The sequence below is a fragment of the Phoca vitulina genome, unplaced genomic scaffold, assembly GCF_004348235.1.
Source record: "Phoca vitulina isolate PV1807 unplaced genomic scaffold, GSC_HSeal_1.0 scaffold2, whole genome shotgun sequence".
Classification (NCBI taxonomy): domain Eukaryota; kingdom Metazoa; phylum Chordata; class Mammalia; order Carnivora; family Phocidae; genus Phoca; species Phoca vitulina.
This window is the reverse complement of record NW_022589705.1, coordinates 73,774,935-73,797,150: the sequence shown is the minus strand read 5'-3', so window position 1 is coordinate 73,797,150 and position 22,216 is coordinate 73,774,935. Positions and strand designations below refer to the sequence as shown.

Here is a 22,216-nt window from a genome sequence, read left to right as displayed (position 1 = left end):
GACTTTGACTACTCTCAGTGCCTCATCTAAGTGGAATCATACAATATTTGTGTTTTTGTGACTTATTTCACTTAGCCTTATGTCCTCAGAATTCATCCATGTTGTTGCATGTGTCAGAATTTCCTTCCTTTTTAAGGCTGAATAATATTCTCTTGTGTGTATATACCACATTCTGTTTATCCATACATCTGTTGATGAACACCTTTTGGCTATTACAAATAATGCTGCTGTGAACATGGGTGTACAAATATCTCTTTCAGTTCTTGCTTTCAGTTCTTTCGTGTATAAGTAGTAATTCTATTTTTAACATTTTGAGAAATCACCATACTGTTTTCCACAGTGGTTGTACCATTTTACTTGTACACCAGCAATGCACAGGGGTTCCAAATTCTCTACACCCTTGCCAAAACTTGTTGTTTTCTGGGGGTTTTTTTGATTGTAACCATCCTAATGGGAGTGAGATTATATCTCACTGTGGTTTTGATTTGCATTTCCCTAATGATTAGTGAGTTGAGCATCTTTTCATGAGCTCATTTGTGTACCTTCATCCTTTGCTCATTTTTTAAATTGGGATTAGTTATTGTTGTTGAGTTTTAGGGATTCTTTATATATTCTTATAAGATACATGATTTGCAAATATTTTCTCACATTTTGTAGGTTGCCTTTTCACTTTGTTGATCATGTCCTCTGATGCACAGAAGTGTTTTTGGTTTTGTTTTTTGTTGTTTTTTGAGTAGGCTCCACACCCAGGGTGGGGCCCAACATGGGGCTTGAACTGATGACCTTGACTCAGATCAAGACCTGAGCTGAGCTTAAGAATGGGATGCTTAACCTACTAAGCCACCTAGGCGCCCCTAAAAAGTTTTTAATTTTGATGTGGGAAATACTTTTTTTTTTAAGATTTTAAAAATTTGTTTATTTAGAGAGAGAACGCGAGCCAGGGGGTGGGGGGCAGAGGGAGAGAGAGAATCTCAAGCAGACCCCCTGCCGAGCAGGGCACCCTATCTATGCAGGCTCAGTGTCATCACCCTGAGATCATGACCCCAGCCGAGATCAAGAAGAGTTGGTCACTTAATCAACTGAGCCACCCAGGCTCCCGGATATAGGAGATACTTTAAGGATCCTGTTTCTCATTAGATTTTTAAGTAATTGATGATTCTTGCTTGGAAGGATTATTACTATGTAGTAATGGTGATTTTCTAATTCTGTCATTCCTTCTACATTTATTAGTTGGTATTGACTGTAACGGAGAGCATTTTCTTTTCCCTAATTTATTTATCCTTATTTATTTCACTGCCCCAGTTGTCCCAGATTTGGCCATTGGGAGCCCCTTTAAGCTGGTTCCTGTTTCCTTTTCACACTACACACTTTTTTTGAGTACTTCCTTACTTTCTGGCACAAGATGATCCAGGCTCCTCTTATGTTTTCCCTGCTGCAGCCATGCAACTGGCCCTTTCTCAAAGGAGCAATGGTGTCTTTTAGTTGGGGGATGCAACTTAGAAACCAAAATCTGGGTATGTATTCATGCTGCTGGGGTATAGGTGTTTCTAAAATGGACAGAGATCGGAAATAAAAATATAAATAAGCAAATAAAAGAGACAATATATAATAAATATTACGTGTCATATAGTGAACCTACCATAATAAGTATCCTACACAAGTACTACTTATTGTGTAATATACAATATATATATATAGGAAATCATGAGTTCAAACTGATCCTTTAAGTTTCAGTTTATCCCCCCAGGATTCTTCCTCTACTCCCCACATTGCATATTTGTATCTTCCTTCTTTTTTGAACCTCAAAACATCACCGCCTTTATTCATTTGTTCAATTTATAAAACATTTATAAAATCCTTTCAGAATTGCTACACCATACCACCCGCCTCTCCTCCACACCCCCAATTGAGAATATATTCAGTATACTGTGTTCAAGAGTTCCTTGCATTAATGTTTTCCTTTTTCCCCCTTTTTTCAGTGTGGTTAGGTTATTCATTTGAAACACATTTGGTCATTTGATTTTGTTTATATTTTAATTTTTTCACTTCATCCTTCTTGATTTTATTTTTAATTTTTTAATTGATAAAACTTTATTTAAAAAAAAAAAGCTTTATTTAATATGGTTCCAGAAATCAAAACTATACTGAAAAATATACTCAGTATTGTTATTCCTCCTTTATTTCTTCCAGTCTGTTTCTTCCCATCCTTTGAAAGTAACCAGTTTGTTTCTGGTTCATGCTTCTTGTGTTTCCTTTTGCAGAAATAAGATAAATGTATATTTTCCCATTTTCTCCTTTTTCACACAAAAGATGGCATACTATTTGTAATCTTGTGTACTTTGCTTTTTTTTGCTTAACAGTATAACGGAGATTATTGATTTAGCATTGAGGTTGGTTTTTTATATTTCCTGTTTTTTCTTAAATATCTTTTAAAAATAATTGTACTTATCTTTTTCAACTTATCAATTATTTCCCTATCAACAGGTAGATTTAGATGTTACTTTACCTGGGGAAGGTGGAAAAGATCGACCTTTCAAGGTGTCGATTAAATTTGTCTCTCGGGTGAGTTGGCACCTACTACACGAAGTACTGACAGGACGGACCTTGCCTGAGCCACTGGAATTAGACAAGCCAATCAGCACTAATCCTGTCCATGCCGTTGATGTGGTGCTACGACATCTGCCCTCCATGAAGTGGGTGCTTCTGGCTTTCTTTTCTTTTTAGATTTTCAGTGTGAAGGCTTTCTTCCCAAGAGTGGGTTGTGCAAGCCTCCTTTGATTAACCTTCATGTGTTGTATGTTTTGATTACTTCATTTAAAGAATAGCATGCATAAAAGTTCATTGACAGAAGAAGTAAGTTACAGAAAAAATTCTGATTTTTGAAAGTGAATGCACATCATTAAGGTAGCTATTCTAGTGTGGATACCTTTTAGAAAAATGTCCAGCCTTTATCTTAGAAGCTGTAAATCTTGAATAACTGACATATTTAGTTAAGTCCCCTTGTTCTAAAGGTAATTTCGTTGTTTATACAATAATATCAATTTGTGTTGAAATTGCTACTCTCTTAATCACACTATCACCTCACAAGTGTATGTTTGTATTTGTGTGCCTGTATAGGATCAGTGTGTCTTTTTAAAGAAAAATATATTTTGGAAACACATTTATAGAAATAGCCTTTCGATCAATATTTATTTACTCTTTAGCATTTCCTAAGGTTGGAACTGGTGTTTCTTTTCATCTGTTTCTAAGGAAGTATTTTAAATAAAATTTATTCTTAACCAAACTAACATTAGTTTAAGGATGATAGAATTTCAGTAAAGGATGCTGATGGTTTTTGTTTTGGTTTTGTTTTTCATTTAGAATGGCTGCTTTCTGCTTTCACAAATTTGGAAAATATTTAGTTTCATATATTCCTAATGATAAGCATCATTAGGATAAATTAAGTTTATGTGCTCTAGACTCACCTATTCTGCAAATTTAAATACCTATATGGGAAGGAAAGGACTGAACATGACATTTTAATTTTTGTAGATATACGCCTGTGGGGCGTTCCTTTTTCTCAGCTCCAGAAGGATATGACCACCCCCTGGGAGGGGGCAGGGAAGTATGGTTTGGATTCCATCAATCTGTTCGACCTGCCATGTGGAAAATGATGCTTAATATTGATGGTAAGGGAACTAAAACCGTATTCTGTATTGGGTAGTTGATTCCTGTATTGCACGCATGCATCTGTGCATGTGTGTGTGTATGTGTGCAGTTTATATATAATTATATGTACTGGTGTCTTGGAAGTAATATTTGGACACATTAAGACAGAGTTGAAAAACTTTTGTGTTTTTATTACATTTTGTTTAGAAAGCCTTTACACAGAAGTTGTCCTGGAATGCTACTGAGCATGAAGTAAGCACATTAAAGCATATATAAAAGCCTTGAGATGATTATCTGAACAATCTCACTTTTGTCCTTTTAACTCTTAAGTCAGTATTTCATTATGAAATGTTTTATTTTTTATTTTTTATTTTTTTAAAGATTTTTTATTTATTTATCTGAGAGAGAGAGAATGAGAGAGAGCAAGCACATGAGAGGGGGGAGGGTCAGAGGGAGAAGCAGACTCCCTGCCGAGCAGGGAGCCCGATGCGGGACTCGATCCAGGGACTCCAGGATCATGACCTGAGCCGAAGGCAGTCGCTTAACCAACTGAGCCACCCAGGCGCCCTCATTATGAAATGTTTTAAAGGAAAAGTAGTCTGTTAGTCATGGTGACCCCAGGTGTTAAACCTACTACTGATGCTTATAGTGGTGTTAATTGCATTCTCATTTTTGGCTCATAAATATTTTTGAGCATATATAAAAGTAGGGAGAATAGTATGATAAACTGCCACCTGTGTGCAAACTGTCAAGAATTTTCCACCTTTCCTTAAACTTTCTACATTTACTCCTCTTAAGTCAAATCCCAGATAGCAAGTTACTTTGTCTCTACTACTATGGTATGTACCTCTAAAAAAAAATGGGTGTTTTCTTACACAGTCATAATGCCATTATCGTATTTAAGAAAATTTTGTATAAGATCCACATATCATGTTTGGCTGATAATGTCTTTTAAACAGTAGTCCCATTTCCTTCTTCTTGTTTTGTTTTGTCTTTAATGCCATTGACTGGTTAGAGAAACTCTGCCACTTGTCTTGAAGAATATTCAAAAATCCACATTTGTCTTTTGTTCTTGTGGTGTCATTACCTTATTGCTCTGTCCCCTGTATTTCCTGAAAATGAAAGTTGGCCCTAGAAGTTTGATTCAATTCTGGTTCAGAATACTTCATACATACTTCATATTGTATCATATTAGTAGGCACACAGTATCTAGTGGTTCCAATTATAGTGATACTAAGATTGTTCTGTAGGTTCAGAGATCAGTAGGCCTGATCTCTCCATTGTAAATCTCCCAGTCAACCTTTCAATTACTAATAATCCATTCAGTAATCATTTGTTTCACTAGCGATTACCAAGTGGTATTTTTTCTAATTCTGTATTTATTAGTCTTTGATAGCTTTTTTGCTTTCTGACACAGGAGGATATTTCAGGCTCGTCTTATATTTCCTACCCTATACCTGGAATCAGCCATTCCTTCAAGGATCCCTAGATCTTTCCAGATCACTACATAGTTTCTACATTGTTTTCAGTTGCTTCTACTATTGTGGAAATGTCACCAAGGAGCTATATCTCAGAAGTCCTCTTTTGATGTACACGAGGGCTGTTTTCTTTCCCATTTCAGAACATCGTTTCCTATATATGTAGATGTATCTTTAGGATAGATTTCAGGAGGGAAGATTAATGGGTCAAGGGCAAACGTATTTGTAATTTTGATCATTATTGGCAGATTGCCCTCTGTAGAGGTTCTAAATATTGTGCATCAGTGAATGAGACTACCTGTTTTGTTGCCACTAGAAATGTCAAGCTCTAGATTCTATTAATTGGATTTGCAAGAAATCATTTCCTCATGTACTTTTATTTTGCATTTGGCCATATTTTCACATGTGTAAGGGTCACCTTATTTCTTTTTTTATTAGCTGTTTGTTTATGTCTTTTGCCCTTTTTTTCTGTTGGATTTTCAGTTTTCTCATTTACTGAGAGCTTTCTAAATTAAGGAGATTAGCCCCTTGTGTTAGGAATTGCATTTATCCCTGATTATTTGTCTTTTAACCTTTGGTACAGTCTTGTTTTTGTATTTTGCCATGTAGAAATTTGTGTCTTTGGGGGTGGGGCGATGGTAAATACATACACACAAGCACTTTAATGTAGTAGCCAATCGTTTCTTTTATGACTTGCAATATCTTATAGAGCTAGTCTCAAATTTCTCTTCAGGCTTTTCTAGGCTATTCTTATTTATTTTACCATGTAAGCTGTAGAAACACCAGTGGGTGTGGGAGGATGGGCTGTTATTTTTATTGAAATCTCATTACATTTATAAATTGTTAGGACAGATTGGCATCTTTAAGATACTGGGTCTTTCTGTCCAAGAAAACACTGTACCTTTCTATTGGTGCAAGATTACTTTTGTTTCCTTCAGGAGTGTTTTAAAGTTTTCCTCACGTAAAAGTTGCACATATCTTGCACATATTCCCCCCCCCCTTTTTTTTGCTATGAAATGGATTTATAGATTCTAACTGGTTATTGTTTACATACATAAAGGCCTTTGACTTCTGTATACCTTTTTCTCTCTGCCTTACTGAATTCCATTTTTGTTTATAGTAGTTATTCAAGTGATTTTCTTGGCATTTCTAGGTTATAATCATTTCATCTACAGATAGTGATAGGTTTACCTCTTCCTTTGGATTTTTATACTTCTGATTTTTTTCTTATCAGATTATATTGACTAATTAGACAGTGCTAAGCAGTAGTGATTAGTGGGCATCCTCTTTTTATTCCTTACCATAGAAAGGAATGCTTCCAATGTTTCTACATTAAGAATGATATATACATATATGTATGTATATGTATAAGAGCATCTATTGATTCCTATTTTATTAAGTACTTTTAATTAAGAAAGGATGTTGAATTTTGTCAGATTTCTTTTTAGGGTCAGTGGAGCTAATGATATGATATTTCTTGTCTTTTTAACAAACATTGAACCAGACTTGTGTTTCTGGATTCTTTTCATGTGATACTGTATTCTGTTTGCTAATATTTTACTTTTTTAATCAAAATGCAAAAGTAAGTTTGATCTGATCTGTAATCTTTTTTTGTGTAATCTTTTTCAAGTTTTGAATTAATCTTTTATCTCATAAAAAATTTAGAAGTTTTCATTTTCTAAGATGTACAAGTTTTTAAATTGTTAGCTCTTTTAAGATTTGGTAGAATTCTATAAAATCTTGTGGAATGGTGTGTTTTGTTTTGCTTGATGGGTAGTAGCTCTTTGAAAACTTCCATTTATTTTGTGAAAATCAATTTGTTTAGGCTCACTTTGGGGTTCAATTTTGGTAGGTTACATCTTATTAAAAAATTATTTTATCTGTATTTGATTTTTTAGAGAGTTTTACATAGTTTCTTATTTTTTGAAATTGTGTCTACTTCTCTGGTGTCCCCCATTTCTTTTTTTTTTTTTTTTAAAGATTTTATTTATTTATTTGAGACACAATGAGAGAGAGAGAGAGAGCACATGAGAGGGGGGAGGGCCAGAGGGAGAAGCAGGCTCCCTGCCGAGCAGGGAGCCCGATGCGGGACTCGATCCAGGGACTCCAGGATCATGACCTGAGCCGAAGGCAATCGCTTAACCAACTGAGCCACCCAGGCGCCCCCCCCCCCCATTTCTTATTTTGTGTATTTGTGTTTTGTCCGTTTTACTCTTGAGAGACAGTAGTTTAAATAACTGGTTTCAACACCCTCTCCCCCAAGCCACCTGGCAAAATAGCTTTTGAAACTTTTTTTTTTTAGCTCTCTGTTTTCTAAATTCTTAATTTCTGCTTTTAGCTTTATAAATGTTTTCCTCTACTTTTTTCCTACTTTGTTACTTTAGTTGTTTTTCTGACTTTTTGAGCTATATTAGTAACTCATTTACTTTAATTTTTTTAATGATGAAATTATTTAAAACAGTGAATTTTCTTCTGATCACTATTTTAGCTACATCCCAAAGCCTCTAATATGTAGAAGTTTTATTATTGTCTAGAAACACCACAAATTTCATTTGTATTTTCCCTCTTCTCCAAATGATGATTCTGAGAGACTTTTTAAATTTTCAGATTGAAGATCTTTTTATTTTCTAATTTTGTTATAAATTTCTAGTTTTGTGGGTTGTTAATCAGAGAATATGGCTTGTATTTCTCCTTTTAGAATTTGTTGAGGTATATTTTGTAGTCTAGGGGTGCCTGGGTGGCTCATTGGGTTAAGTGTCCCAACTCTTGGTTTCAGCTCAGGTCATGATCTCAGGGTCATGAGATTGAGCCCTGCATCAGGCTCCGTACTCAGTGCAGAGTCAGCTTGAGACTCTTTCCCTCTGCCCCTCCCCTGTCTCCCCCTTTGCTCCTTCCCCTGCTCACAAGTGCATGAGCTCTCTCTCTCTCTCTCTCTCTCTCAGGAAGGATTTGTTGAGGTATGTTCTGTAGTCTAATACATAGTCAATTTTTGTGAAAGTTCGATAGCTATTTGAAAATACATACATTCAATTATTAGGGTAGAGTTAAATGAATATCCATCAGTGCTTACCATTTTGGTTATGTTGTTTTAGATAATTTCTGAGTTATTTTTGTTTACTTGGTCTCTCAGACTGGGAGAAAAATTTTTGAATTCTATTATTATTGTGTTTCTCCTAATATCTCCTGTGATTTCTACTTTCTTTATTGTTGCTGCTATATTATTAAGGGCTTATATATACCTGTTTTCTTCATTGTGAATTGTACCCTTTACAATGATAAAGTGACTTTCTTTTTATACTTTGAGCTAAAAGTCTGCATAATCTAATGAAAGGATTACAATCCATGTATTTGTGAACCTTATCCTATCTGTTAACTTTTCCTTTCCTTTACCTTTTTTAAGACTTTGTGAATCACAGATCTGTCTTGGAGACTGCATAGAATGGTTTAGCTTTGTGGGTCAGTCTAAAGCTTTTTTTCTGTTAATGGATGAGTTAAGCTGGATAGATAGGAAGGACATACATGCTTGGTCTTAGTTGTGTCACATCATTTTATATTTTCTGATTATCTGTGTTCTTGAAACTTCAAGTGGTCTGTTTGTGTGCTTTTTAAATAATAGTTTTGATATTAAGAAGGGTTATTTTTCCCACTAGTGGTAAACCTTTATACTTATACCTTCATATAATACTCCTGTTTCTTTTTTTTTTAACTAATTTTTTTTTTTTTGGAAGTATCATTGACACACAATGTTACATTAGTTTCAGGTGTACAACATGGTGATTGGACAAGTTTGTATAATATGCTATGCTAACCACTCATCTTTCTCTCTCTTTTTTTTTTTTTTTTAGATTTTATTTATTTGAGAGAGAGAGAGAGAGAGTGAGAGAGAGAACAAGTGGGGAGGAGAGGGAGAAGCAGGCTCCCTGCAGAGCATGGAGCCCGGTGCGGGGCTCGATCCCAGGATCCTGGGATCATGACCTGAGCCGAAGGCAGACGCTTAACCAACCGAGCCACCCAGGTGCCCCTCTTTCTCTCTTTTAAAGCAGTGTCTTTTTTCCTTAATAAGTAACAATTATATTAGCTTTTTTCTCTTCCTTTCCTTCTTTCTTCCCTCCTTTACTAATTAGTTTTAGCAAATATACCATTATTTTATTGTTCTTTATAATTTTGTTTAAGCTTTTACTATTTGACTTTCAACATTGACTCCTATCTATTACTATAAGGTACAGTCAGTGAGTTTATTCTACTTTTTGTTTTCCACTATCATTGATTTATTTGTATATATTATTATTCCTACATTGTTAGGAATTGTTGCATTCCATTCTGTCACCCGTATATCCATTTGCTTTCATCTCAAATCTACAATTAAGTGTAGTCCTATTAATTATTAAAATTAACTGTCAGTCCTTTTGCTGAAATTTTTCCTGTCATCTGTTGGTTGCAGTTTGTCCTCAGTTGTTTCTTTTGTGTGTGTATGTGTGTGTGTGTGTGTGTGTGGCTGTGTCTGTGTTTTGTAGTAGTTTATTTTTTTATTTAAATTCAATTAGCCAACATGTAGTACATCATTAGTTTTTGATGTACTGTCAAGTGATTCATTAGTTGTGTATAACACCCAGTGCTCATCAGATCACGTGCCCTCCTTAATGCCCATCACCCAGTTACCCCAGCCCTCCAGCCCTCCCTTCCGCAACTCTCAGTTTCCCAGAGTCAAGAGTCTCTCATGGTTTGTCTACCTCTCTGATTTCTTCCCATTCAGTTTTCCCTCCCTTCCCCTATGGTTCTCTGCTCTATTCCTTGTATTCCACATATGAGAGAAACCATATGACAATTGTCTTTCTCTGATTGACTTATTTCACTTAGCATAATACCCTCCAGTTCCAGGGGCACCTGGGTGGCTCAGTCGGTTAAGCGTCTGCCTTCGGCTCAGGTCATGATCCCGGGGTCCTGGGATCGAGCCCCACATTGGGCTCCCTGCTCAGCGGGGAGCCTGCTTCTCCCTCTGCCTCTGCCTGCAGCTCTCTCTGCTTGTGCTCTCTCTGACAAATAAATAAATAAAACATTAAGAAATAATAATAATACCCTCCATTTCCATCCATGTCAATGCAAATGGTAGGTATTCATCCTTTCTGATGGCTGAGTAATATTCCATTATATATATATGAACCACATCTTTATTCATTCATCTGTTGAAGGACATCTCGGCTCCTTCCACAGTTTGGCTATTGTGGACATTGCTGCCAAGAACATTGAGGTGCGTGTGCCCCTTCTTTTCACTACATCTGTATCTTTGGGGTAAATACCCAGTAGTGCAATTGCTGGGTCATAGGGTAGCTCTATTTTTAACTTCTTGAGGCACCTCCATACTGTTTTCCAGAGTGGCTGTACCAGCTTGCATTCCCACCAACAGTGTAAGAGGGTTCCCCTTTCTCCACATCCTCACTAACATTTGTTGTTCCCTGTCTTGTTAATTTAGTTGTTTCTTCAAGAAGAGAAGGGCTCATGAATAAGAGCTAAGTGTTAACATACTGAAAACCATTTACTTAAAGCCTTACTCCTGAAGTATTATTTGTCTAAGACATAAAATTATTGACTTACACTTTCTTGAATATCTTCTAAGTATTTGTCTCCTGTCTTCTGATATTGATGTTCAGTAGAGAAGTATGATATCAGCTTGATTTTCTTTCCCCTAGAAGGGACCTGCTTTTTTTGTCTGGTTGCTAAAATTATTTTTTACACTTATTTCACTGGATTTTTTCATCGGTGTTGACCATTTTAGGTCAATTTTCAAAGGAATCCCTTTGAAAATGTAGGTTCAAATCTTTTTTTTATTTTTTAATTTTAAAACATTACTATGTTGTTTGCTTCTTACTGTGCCTTTTGTAGTGTAATTTTTACCATGTGCTTACATTTTTCAACTTTTAAAAATCTTTTTTTTCCATTTCTTTCATGAGTCAGAGCTGCAATACTTGTGTTTTTACTTCTTCCTCTTGACTCGCTGTCTCTTCCCTAAGTTCTTGATTTCTGCTCTGAAATTTTCTTGCTCTCTCTCTTTTTTTTTTTAATGTTTGTTTGTTTAAGTAATTACTACACCCAACGTAGGGCCCAAACTCACAACCCCAAGATCAAGAGTCCCATGCTTTTCTGACTGAGCCAGCCAGCCGCCCTTCTGAGATTTTCCTAATAGCTGTATTAAGAATTTTTTAATTCATGGGGCACCTGAGTGGCTCAGTCAGTTAAGTTACTGACTCTTGATTTCAGCTCAGGTCATGAACTCAGGGTCCTGAGATTGAGCCTTGCGTCAGGCTCCCTGCTCTGTGGGGCGTCTGCTTAAGGATTCTCTCTCCCTCTCCTTCTGTGCCCTGCCTACCCCCGCACTATTTGCACGTATGCTCACATGTGCATTCTCGCTCTCAAAATAAATAAATCTTAAAAAAAAAAAAGAGAGTTTTTGAATTCATGTTAAAAAGTAGTGTTATGGTTTTCATCTACTTTGTGATAATTTTTTGTTGAATTTTCCTTGTCAAGAATGTTGTACTGTTTTACCTTTTTTATGGTGTCTTTATGCGGATACTTAGCACTTTTTTGTTACTCATATTTGAATGAGATGAGCTTTCCCAAACCACCTGTTGGAAGATTCTGGAGTGGGGAGAGGAGGAACAGGACATTAGGAGCAAAGTGGTTTCCCAGGTTTCGCTGTTCAAGGCCTCTGTCCTTTGTTGTTCTGATGTATTCTTTCTTCAAAATATAGCTACATCTCCTTTGCCTCTTAGTAATTTACATATATATGAGGTGTGAGCTACTAGCCACCGGGTCCTTACTAGTTTCTGCTACCAACGGATACAACTCCTGCCTTTTAAACTGCCTGCTTCAAATGTTAACAGAATTTTTGAAGGGTATACAGGAGTTCTTTGTGGTGTTCTGTGAACTTTTCTGTAAGTTTGAAATTACAGATGAAAAGGGCATGCCTTGCTTTTAAAGGAGTACTAGTGTCTGAGATCTGTCACTTCTAGACCACCCTCCAGTCATTCTCATGGCACTTTCTATACCTCATTTTTCTACTTTCTTCTGAGATTCCCCCAGTCAGTCTCAGTTCTAAACATTGCAGTTCCCAGTTAGGATAGGACTCTCTCTTTCTGGGAGTGAAAATTTGCTATTCCCTTTCTAGGCTCTTTTCATATTTCTTTTCTTCTCCCTTGTATAGGTTCTACCAGTCCCAAGTACTTTGGGCCATATTCACTTACAATTTGGTATTTCAGTTTTTTACTGTCTCCTGGGTTCACCAAATATGTAGAGGGGTTTTCTTTTCTTTTTAAAGACATTCTCTTTGTTGTTCTATATTGGGTTCTAGAAGGAAAATGGGAAAATTTGGAAGTAAATTGCTATTTTCTTACTGGAATTTAAAGTCTAGCTTTGGATATTATTAAATAATTTCTAAATAACCCATTGGTCATATAAATTGCAAAGAAAATTTTAAATATTTTGAACTTAATGATAATGAAAATAATACATATCAGAACTGGTATGGTTAGCTAAAACAATGCTTAGAGAGAATTTAAAACTTTAAATGTCTATTAGAAAAGAAGAAAAGCATCAATGACCTAAGTATTCATCTCAATAAGTTATAAAAATAAAAAATAAATGCAAAGCAAATAGAAGGAAATAAGTTAAAACAGAAATTAATGAAATAGAAAACAAATTTATTCTGTAGGTAGGAAGACTTGAAAAATTTTTAAGAAGGATAGTGACATGATCATATTTGTTTTCCAGAAAGAGACCTCTGGCAGCAGTGTGGAGAATAGATAGAGGAGAAAAAACTAATCTCAGAAGCCAGTTAGGAGGCTTTTTCAATCACTAGTTCAGGTAAGAGATGGTGATGGTCTAATGTGGGATGGAGAGAAAGGAACCATATTATAAGGAATAAGTTGAAACAGTAGGTTTAAGAACCATGTCCAGAAAAACTTTGGGTATAGTTACTGGCACATGGACCTGAATGGAAATGAATAGACCAGAAGGTTTACTAGGTTTTTGAAGGAATTGTTTTTGGAAATAAACTTATAAACCTGGTATATTTGTCAGGTTCAACCACAGAAGCAGAACCAGTAGGAGATCTAGAGAGAGAGAGAGAGATTTGGTTTACACAGTTGTAGGGGCTAGCGAGGCAAGTCTGAAATCTGTAGAATAGACTGTCAGGAAGCGCAGACGGGGACTCGTGGGCATGGGCTGAAGCTGCTGTTCATAGGTGGAAGTTCTCCTCTGTCTCTCTTGGGGAAGAACCAGCCCTGCTGTAAGGCCTTTCAACTGACTGAACGAGGCCCACCCAAATTATCCAGGATAATCTCCTTTACTTAGTCAACTGATTATGGATTTTAATTACATCTATAAAACACTTTCACAGCATTACCTAGATTAATGTTTGAATAGCTAACAACTAGTAGCCCAGCCAAGTTGATGCATTAAAAAAACAAAAATATACCTGGCCTGCAAAGTTATTCAATCTTTGAAGCAATCTTCATGTCCCCAACCCTTCAGGCTCAGTGACTGTGTTATGTTATAAACTAGCTTCCAAGAAGGGCATATTCACCAACATATAATCAGAATAGTGACTCATTCATACCAGGTGTGAATGGTAATGCTGTCAATTGAATTGGGAGATGGATCTGCTATTGCTGGTTAGTTGGCAGTAGTTGGCAGTACATACCGTATATAAATAGATCAAATATTAATATGTCCAAAGCTTGAAGATCTTCTGGGACATATGGATAGAGACTATAACATATAGTTGGAAATGCAGATATGAAAAGCTGTAGTGGTGGGAGCTAGAAGTAGAAGTTTGGGAACTCTTCAGTATATAAATTCATATTTGAAACTGTAGAAATGGAAAAACTTCTTTAGGAATAGTATTTAAAACAGGAATGAGGAGGATAAAGCCATGGGGAATACTAGCATTTAAGGAAGGAAGAAGACCAGTGAGCAGTTAATGATTATCACAGGCAGTATGAGAGCCAAAAAATGGTGTCAGGGAAGCCAAGGGAGGAAACATATTCAAAAAGTAGATGATTTCACAGTTAAGCAGTGGGAACTTTTCCAATAAAATCTAGAATAAAGCAAGGATGTCAGGACTATGATATTTTAGTTATTTTGTGTTTGCTAACTTCTGTTCTTCTTACAGGTTTCAGTCTACATGTTACTTCCTTGAGAAGCAGTATTTGACACCCTTCTCCCCCCCCACATCCAGCCATCCCCCAAGTCTCAGTTAGGTATTTCTTTTATGTATTCCCATAGCACAGTGTACTCCCCCTGTAATATAGCATGTGAATCACTCGGGATTATAAGTGTTTATTGTTCTTGGTCTCCTGTTAGAATGAAAGCTCCACAAAGCTAGGGACTGTCCATCTTAATCACCAGTGTAGGTACCCTCCATACTTAGCGCCGTTCTTGGTCATATCAAGCAAAGAATGAATAGATAAAACCAAGAACATAGAGGAGGAGCATCCAAATTATCCTGGAAAGTTAGAAAAATATTTGGAGGAGTGAGTGATACAATGAGATCAAGAGTTTGGATTGAAAAGGAGGTACATAGGAATAAGAGATTTTTGAGAGGTCTCTAAAATAAAACTTGATTGAAAGACAAAAGAGAAAATCTAAATGAATGAAACTGAGAAGACTCAATTTGGTAAGATACCAGTTTTCCCAAAATTAATCTTATATGTAATTTTAAATAAAATCCCAGTAGGGTATATCATGAAACTTGATCAGTAAATATTGTTGTTTTTTTTTTTTAAGATGTATTTATTTATTTATTTGACAGAGAGAGGTAGCAAGAGAGGGAACACAAGCAGGGGAGAGGGAGAAGCAGGCTTCCCGCGGAGCAGGGAGCCCAATGCGGGGCTCGATCCCAGGACCCTGGGATCATGACCTGAGCCGAAGGCAGACGCTTAACGACTGAGCCACCAAGGCACCCCAGTATTAAGGTTTATATGGGAAAAAAAAAGACCAAGAAAAGCCAATATAATTTTAAAGAAGAATAAAGAAGGAGGAATTGCCCTCTTCATTTTAAAACTATAACAATTATTATTCCACACTGCTTTAAGTGCAGGGACAGACAGATCAGTGAAGCAGAATACAGAGCCTAGAAATAAGCCACATGTGTATATGGGAACTTTGTAAAATGTCAGGCAGCATTTCATATCATTGAAGAAAGAGAATATTTAATAAATGGCGTTTATACAGTTGACTGCATGAAAAAAATAAATGCATCCCACATCACATCCAAAATCTATTTCTAGATGTATTTTAATACTAAATGCGTAATGCAAAACTTTGGAATTCTTTCAGAAAAATATAAGAGAATATCTCTAATGTTGGACAAAATATAAAATGTATAAATCATAAAAGATAATACTGATAAACTTGGCTTCATCAAAATTTAAAACTTGTATGTTATAAAGATAATCATAAACAAAGTTAAAACCATTTTCAAGGGGCGCCTGGGTGGCTCAGTTGTTAAGCGTCTGCCTTTGGCTCAGGTCATGATCCCAGGGTCCTGGGATCAAGCCCCGCATCGGGCTCCCTGCTCAGCTGGAAGTCTGCTTCTCCCTCTCCCACTCCCCCTGCTTGTGTTCCCTCTCTCGCTGTGTCTCTCTCTGTCAAATAAGTAAATAAAATCTTTAAAAAAAAGAAAAAAAAACAGGTAGTTCAGAAAAGAGGAAACCCAAATGACCAATAAACATGTGAAAATCAGATTCTCAAATTGATTAGTAATCAGGAAAATGCAAATGAAATAAAAAAGGTTCCATTTCACACCCATCAGATTTGTAAAAATTAAAAGTGTTTTTTTTTTATTTTATTTATTTATTTGAGAGAGACAGAAATAGAGCACGAGTCGGAAGGAGGGGGAGAAGCAGACTCACCGCTGAGCAGGGACTCGATCCTAGGACCTTGGGATTATAACCTGAGCAGAAGGCAGACGCTTAACCAACTAAGCCACTCTGGCTCCCAGATTTACTTCTTAATTGCCAGTAAAATTTAGTGCTGCTGTGAAAAATACCGAGTGAAAATATTGCACTGACCACCTGACTTGCACATGTTTCCTTTTTTTTTTCCTGTGTGATTTGATTTTGCATCCCTTGTGCTTGGTAAATTGCACTGAACAAAACAGCCCTTGTTGAACTTGAAATCTACTGGAAAAGCCTAGTATTGAGTAATATAAGTATTATGAAGGAGAAGTGCTGAGTACAATGGGAGCATATAACAGGGATCCATTCTAGTCTCAGGGTTTGTGGAACATTTCTCTGAGAAAATGAAAGATTCCCTCTAGGTGAAATTGGTAGTGGAAGTAAGAATGGAAGAGTGAAGAGTACTCTTAGAGAGAGAGCAATTTAATTCTAATTATGTGACTTACTCTTGTCTTCAGAATGATTGTTTTTGTGGTATTTAATATTCTCTCAACTATGTAATTAGACTTATTGTAATTTTGCTAATCTAAGACTCAGAAATAGTTTTTCTTCACATTTCATCATCTCTGAAATTGGGAGATGTCTTACAGTGATGGTTTGTCACAGTTTAACTGGCAAGTTTCTTTTTTAGAATACATAAAATATTGATGTACTTTACCATCACTGGTGTCTTAGATTCAATGATATGTGGAATATATTTTTGATTTAGCCTGCATTTAAGCCAAACCCATTTTCAGCTTGCATTTTATTATTGTAATTCCTGCATTTTTAAAACCATCACAATGAATGTGTGGTATTTATTAGTTGTATTTCCCTTAAGATACTTTTATTTACCACTCATTATATACCAGATAGAATGCTAAGCATTTTACATTAATTATCTCATATAAACTCTACCACAGTTGTATGAGTTAAGTTTAGAGAGAAAAAAATCTCTATAAGCTTTCTCTCTCTAAATTGACTTTCTCTTTCTAAAAGTCACATACTTTTTATTTAATATTTATGTTAAATAATCTATATGTTTGTGAAAAGTTCAGAAATAACAGAAGTAAAAACAATGAATTACCAAAGTAATAATTAATAAAAGTTTATTGTACACCCACCAAAAACAGTTTGCAGACTGGGAGCATTCAAGCCAAAACATGGAATGAGACTCAGGAACATATTGCTATAAAGCAGTTTATATAGAGAGAAAGCAGTAATTGTTTATTCTTCAGTGATTGGTTATAAAAGTAGAATTCTCTTTTTTTTAATTAAGATTCTATTTTATTTTGACAGAGAGAGACACACCGAGAGAGGGAACACAAGCAGGGGGAGTGGGAGAGAGAGAAGCAGGCTCCCCGCAGAGCAGGGAGCCTGATGCGGGGCTTGATCCCAGGACGCTGGGATTATGACCTGAGCCAAAGGCAGACGCTTAACAACAGCCACCCAGGCACCCCAAAATTAGAATTTTCTTAAATGATAGGGAGTTGGTCAGTGGTTATCTTATATCAACCTTGGGAAACAGTTTAAGTTTTTTGTTTTTATTTTTGTTTTGTTTTTCTACAATTTAAGTTTTGCTTATGTTTTTCAGAGGCATGAGCAAGAAATGACCCAGGTCAAGTTAGTCTTGCAAGATAAGCTATATTAAGCTTTGTTTGTATGACTACACTGGTTTTGTCTGCTCAGGGAATTTTCAAGGCTGATGTCCATTTGCTTTTGATTTTAACAATGCAGTATAACCTATTAAACCTATATTTGAATAAAACCATAGCTTATATTTAAGGCTCAAGGTCACGTAGTTTACTTTTAAATGGTAGAGGTCAACTTCTGACGCCAAAGTTATGTCCTTAATATTCACAACTCTATACTGCATTCCTTAAGAAGCAAGATTCCTAGCAGACAGATCTCAAACCCAGGACGAGAAACGTTATGCTATTTTTATTTACTTACTGTGCTTTTTCAGTAAGAGTAGCCTTCTGTAAAACATTCACTATCTATTTTGCTCTTAGAAGAAAATGGAATATATAAATTGTTGTAGAATTTAGTAATTGTAATTTATTCTGCTTAAGAGTCAAAAGTTCACGCTGAATATGCTTCCTTTGCAAGGAAAACGGATTTCTAGTAAGTAATTTATTAATCACAATATTAGTGTTGCTTGCTTCATATATTTGTCTTGAGTTTGGGTATAAGATTTCTAAGACTAAGAAATAATTTATAATATTCAAATTAGTTCTCTCAGCAGCAGATCAAAGCAGAACGTTTCTTGAGGTTGTAATGAGAGTCTGATTTCAGGCAGCAGGACAAGAACTTTATCAACATATGGTCTAGCCAGGCAAAGTAAATATATCTGTGTCAAGCTTACCCAGACTATCCTCATATTATAAAAACAGAATAATGGCAGCAGAAATCTCAGTGACAGTCTTCATCCAGTCTGTTTCTTGATTCACACTGTTTCAGCTCATTGAGTATACCCTTCATATCTGGTACACAGCTGTCCTCTTAGAATCTCACATCACTATCCCTCTGGAGAATTTTGTCTTTTTCCTTTATTCATCTTCTGTTTCCTATATCCTTTTTCTTCTCCCTCCTTCCTTTTCTTATTGTTCAAAAGTTTCATGAGAAAAGGGTATACAAGAGGCAAATATTGTGACACCTTACACACTGGAAAACAAACTTAAATGATAGTTTAGCTGGGTTTCTATGTTGGAAATAATTTTCCTTCAAAAATTTGAAAGCAGTGCTGCATTTTTAAAATAGTTTTAGTGAGATTTTTTTTGTACATACCATAAAATTTACCCATTTTAGGTATGTATCCATTGTCTTTTTGTTTCATTTATTTTGCTTTACCTTCTGGAAAATTTCCTCAACTTCGTCTTTTAACCCTTTATTCACTTTTTCATTTCTGCTATTATGTTGTTCTTTTCTAGTAGTTCTTTTTTATTTCCTGAATGTTGTTGTACCATACTCTTGTTTCACAATTGCAGTATCCTCTCTTAGCTCACAGAGAATAATTTATTTTGGAGTTTTCTTTCTTCTGCACATATTTATGCTTCCTCCAGACTCCTTTTGTTTTGATCTCTGTCTTCCATATTGGAGGCTTTCCTCAGATACACACTATCCTTGATTATCTACTCATGATTCACTGGAAGTCTAAAACACTGACTAGACGCTCTGAAGGCATCAATGGGGCCTTTTGACTGAGCTTCATCGTAGGGTGATTTCACTGGGCTGATGTTAGGGGACCTACATTTGTATGCTCAATTCTCTTTCCTTGGCTGGTCAAGTTACTCAAAGATGAGTCCTGAGCTTCTGCCTCAAGGGTAACAGTCTCATTGTCTACATTCTGGAAGCCAAGTTGGACATTCTGGTTGGGAGAATGTCTACATTCAGCATTTAATGTTTATAGTCATTTAATCCTTTGTTTTTGGTACAGTCCTGTGCCTGCAACTGTGCCTGACGTGCTCCCTCCGAAGAGCCTTCCCTTTATTTTTTCCAGAGAATAAACCTCCAGATTTATGCCGGGAGGACAGAGGGGCAGTTGTTCAGCAGTGTGGAGCTAGACAAGGGATCTAGGACTCTACCTGCTTCTCAAAGAGCTTTCCTCTTTATTTTTCTGCACCTCTCCCATTCTGTCACCAGTTCAGAGGTACTTAGTGCTGCCACTGCTCATGTCTTTTGAAGATTTTATAGTGTAAATACAGTTGGTTCTTATCTTTCCCAACATAGCTGCCTTGGGATTTCATTCTTGGTCAGTTACAACCTGTCCACTCGTTTCTCATCTTCTAAAATGTTGATGGATTTCCTGTTTTCAGTTCTCCACTCCTTCTAAGATTATCTTTATTTTAAAATTCCTCACCATAGTTATAGTAGAGTTTGGGGATTGGGGAAGGAATGAAATGAACTGCTTGTTGTTAATCTGCTATCTTAACCCAGAATCTGTTCTTAAAGGGCAGAGGCTTTGTCTGGGTCATCTCTAAATGTCAACCCATAAGGGAGTCCGTGATACAGTAGGTACTTAATAAATGTTTACATGGATGATTTAAGTCTTGTTTAACATTTATAAAACTCAGTTGATAACAAGTTTGTGATAAAGGCGTAGTTTCTTGCCACATGGATCTCTCTATAGTTTGGTTAAGTGTCCTCACAATATTGTGGGTGTCTTTCTCTGGAGCAAGTAATCCATGATAGAGCAAGGTAGAAGCTATAATGACTTTAAGGCCTAGCAGTGAAAGTTACATTCTACCATTTTCATAATATCCTGTTAGTTACACAGATAGTTATATTCAGTGTAGGGAAAGACTTACACAAAGGTGTGAATCCCACAAGGCAAGACTTACTAGGGACATCTCGGAGGCTGGGTATCACACAAAGTTTCTGTCTTAAGCTAAAGAACAAATCAGGGGCGCATGGGTGGTTCAGGTCATGATCCTGGGGTCCTGGGATCGAGCCTAGCATCGGGCTCTCTGCTCAGCGGAGAGCCTGCTTCTCTCTCTCCCTCTGCTGCTCCCCCGGCTTGTGCTCGCACTTTCTCTCGCTCTTGCTCTCTCTCTCTGTCAAATAAAATCTTAAAAAAAAAAAAAATCCAACTTAAGTAGAAGGTAAGAAATAATAAAGATCAGAACAAAAATTAATTAAATAGAAAACAGTGCAGAAAATGCATGAAGCCCAAAATTAGTTCTTTTGATAAAATTAATAAAATCCTAGCAAGGCTAATCAAGAAAAGGGGCACTTGGGTGGCTCAGTCGTTAAGCGTCTGCCTTTGGCTCAGGTCATGGTCCCAGGGTCCTGGGATCGAGCTCCAAGTCGGGTTCCCTGCTCAGTGGAAAGCCTGCTTCTCCCTCTCCCACTCCCCCTGCTTGTGTTCCCTCTCTCGCTGTCTCTATCAAATAAATAAATAAAATCTTAAAAAAAAAAAAGACTAATCAAGAAAAATAGAAAAAACAGATTACTAGTATGAGGAATGAAAGAAAGGGTATCACTAAAGATCTTTCAGAATTGAAAGATTAATAACGAAATGTTATGAACTTTATACCAGTTGATTTGATAACTTAAACAGAACTTTACAGAAATTGATTTGGAAGAGTAATCTGAAGAGCTCTGTATCTATTAAGTTCATAATCCTTTGAAAACTCCAGCGATTTAACTGGTGAATTTTATCTAACATTTAAGGAAAAAATAGTACCAATCTTCCACAAATTCAGGAAATAGAGGAGGAAAGACTTTCCAACTCATTTTATGAGGCTTGTATACCTGTGATACTGACACGACAAAAACAATATAATCCTCTCAATAGACAGAAAAATCATTTGACACATTTTAATATTCTCATGATAAAAATTTACAATAAACTAGCGATAAAAGGAAACTTCTTCAACTTGATAAAAGCATCTAGAAAAACATAACAGGCATCATAAAAGTTAAAACGGTGGAATGCTTTTGCTCTTAAGATGAAGAACAAGGCAAGGATACTTGCTTTTCACTACTGATTCAATATTGTGCTAAAGGTCCAAACTAATGCAGTGAGGCAAGAAAAATAAAGACATAATATTGTAAAGGAAGAAATAAAACTATCTCTGTTTGCAGAAGACCTAATTCTCTACATAAAAATCCTAATGAATCTACCCCCAAAAAACTCTGCTAGAATTAATAGATGAATTTAGCAAGGATACAAATAGCATGTACAAAAATCAATACAAGCAGTATAACAAGAAATAATACTAGCATTCAACAATTAGAAAAATAAAAATACCATTTATAATAATACCAAAAAATGTAATATTTAGGAATAGATCTAAAGAAAGATGTGCAAGGCTTCTATACTGAAAGCTAAATTTAGCATTCCTGAGAAAGACAAGGAAGATATAAATAGAGAAAGATAACCATGTTCTTGGACCAGAACACTCAAATTGTTAAGATGTCCCATTCTTCCCATGGGGCTCCTGGGTGGGTCAGTCAATTGAGCGTCCAACTCTTGGTTTCCTCTGGGGTCATCATCTCTGGGTCCTGGGATCAAGCCCCGCCTCGGACTTTGCACTCTGCAGGGAGTCTGCTTGGTGATTTCTCTCCCTTTTCCTCTCCCTCCCCTCCCCCACTCACACACGAGTTCTCCCTCCCTCTCTCCCTCTCTCCCTCTCTCCCTCTCTCCCTCTCTCCCTC

The 22,216-nt window shown here is 36.3% G+C and overlaps 1 protein-coding gene across 4 annotated transcripts in view; it reads left to right on the top strand.

Moving 5' to 3' along the window:
• The window catches only part of AGO3 (argonaute RISC catalytic component 3), a 131,206-nt gene that overhangs the window by 46,011 nt on the left and 62,979 nt on the right, over positions 1–22,216 (top strand). For 2 of the 4 annotated variants that reach the window (XM_032387874.1, XM_032387866.1), the window contains exon 1: positions 13,010–14,375. Coding sequence is in view for 1 of the 4 variants with exons in the window: in XM_032387865.1 (XP_032243756.1) it covers positions 2,485–2,693; positions 3,532–3,668 (346 nt within the window). In the remaining 3 variants the exon portion in view is untranslated. Of the gene's footprint in view, positions 1–2,484; positions 2,694–3,531; positions 3,669–12,894; positions 12,984–13,009; positions 14,376–22,216 lie in introns of those variants that run through there. The other 2 variants (XM_032387865.1, XM_032387884.1) reach the window with 2 other exon arrangements.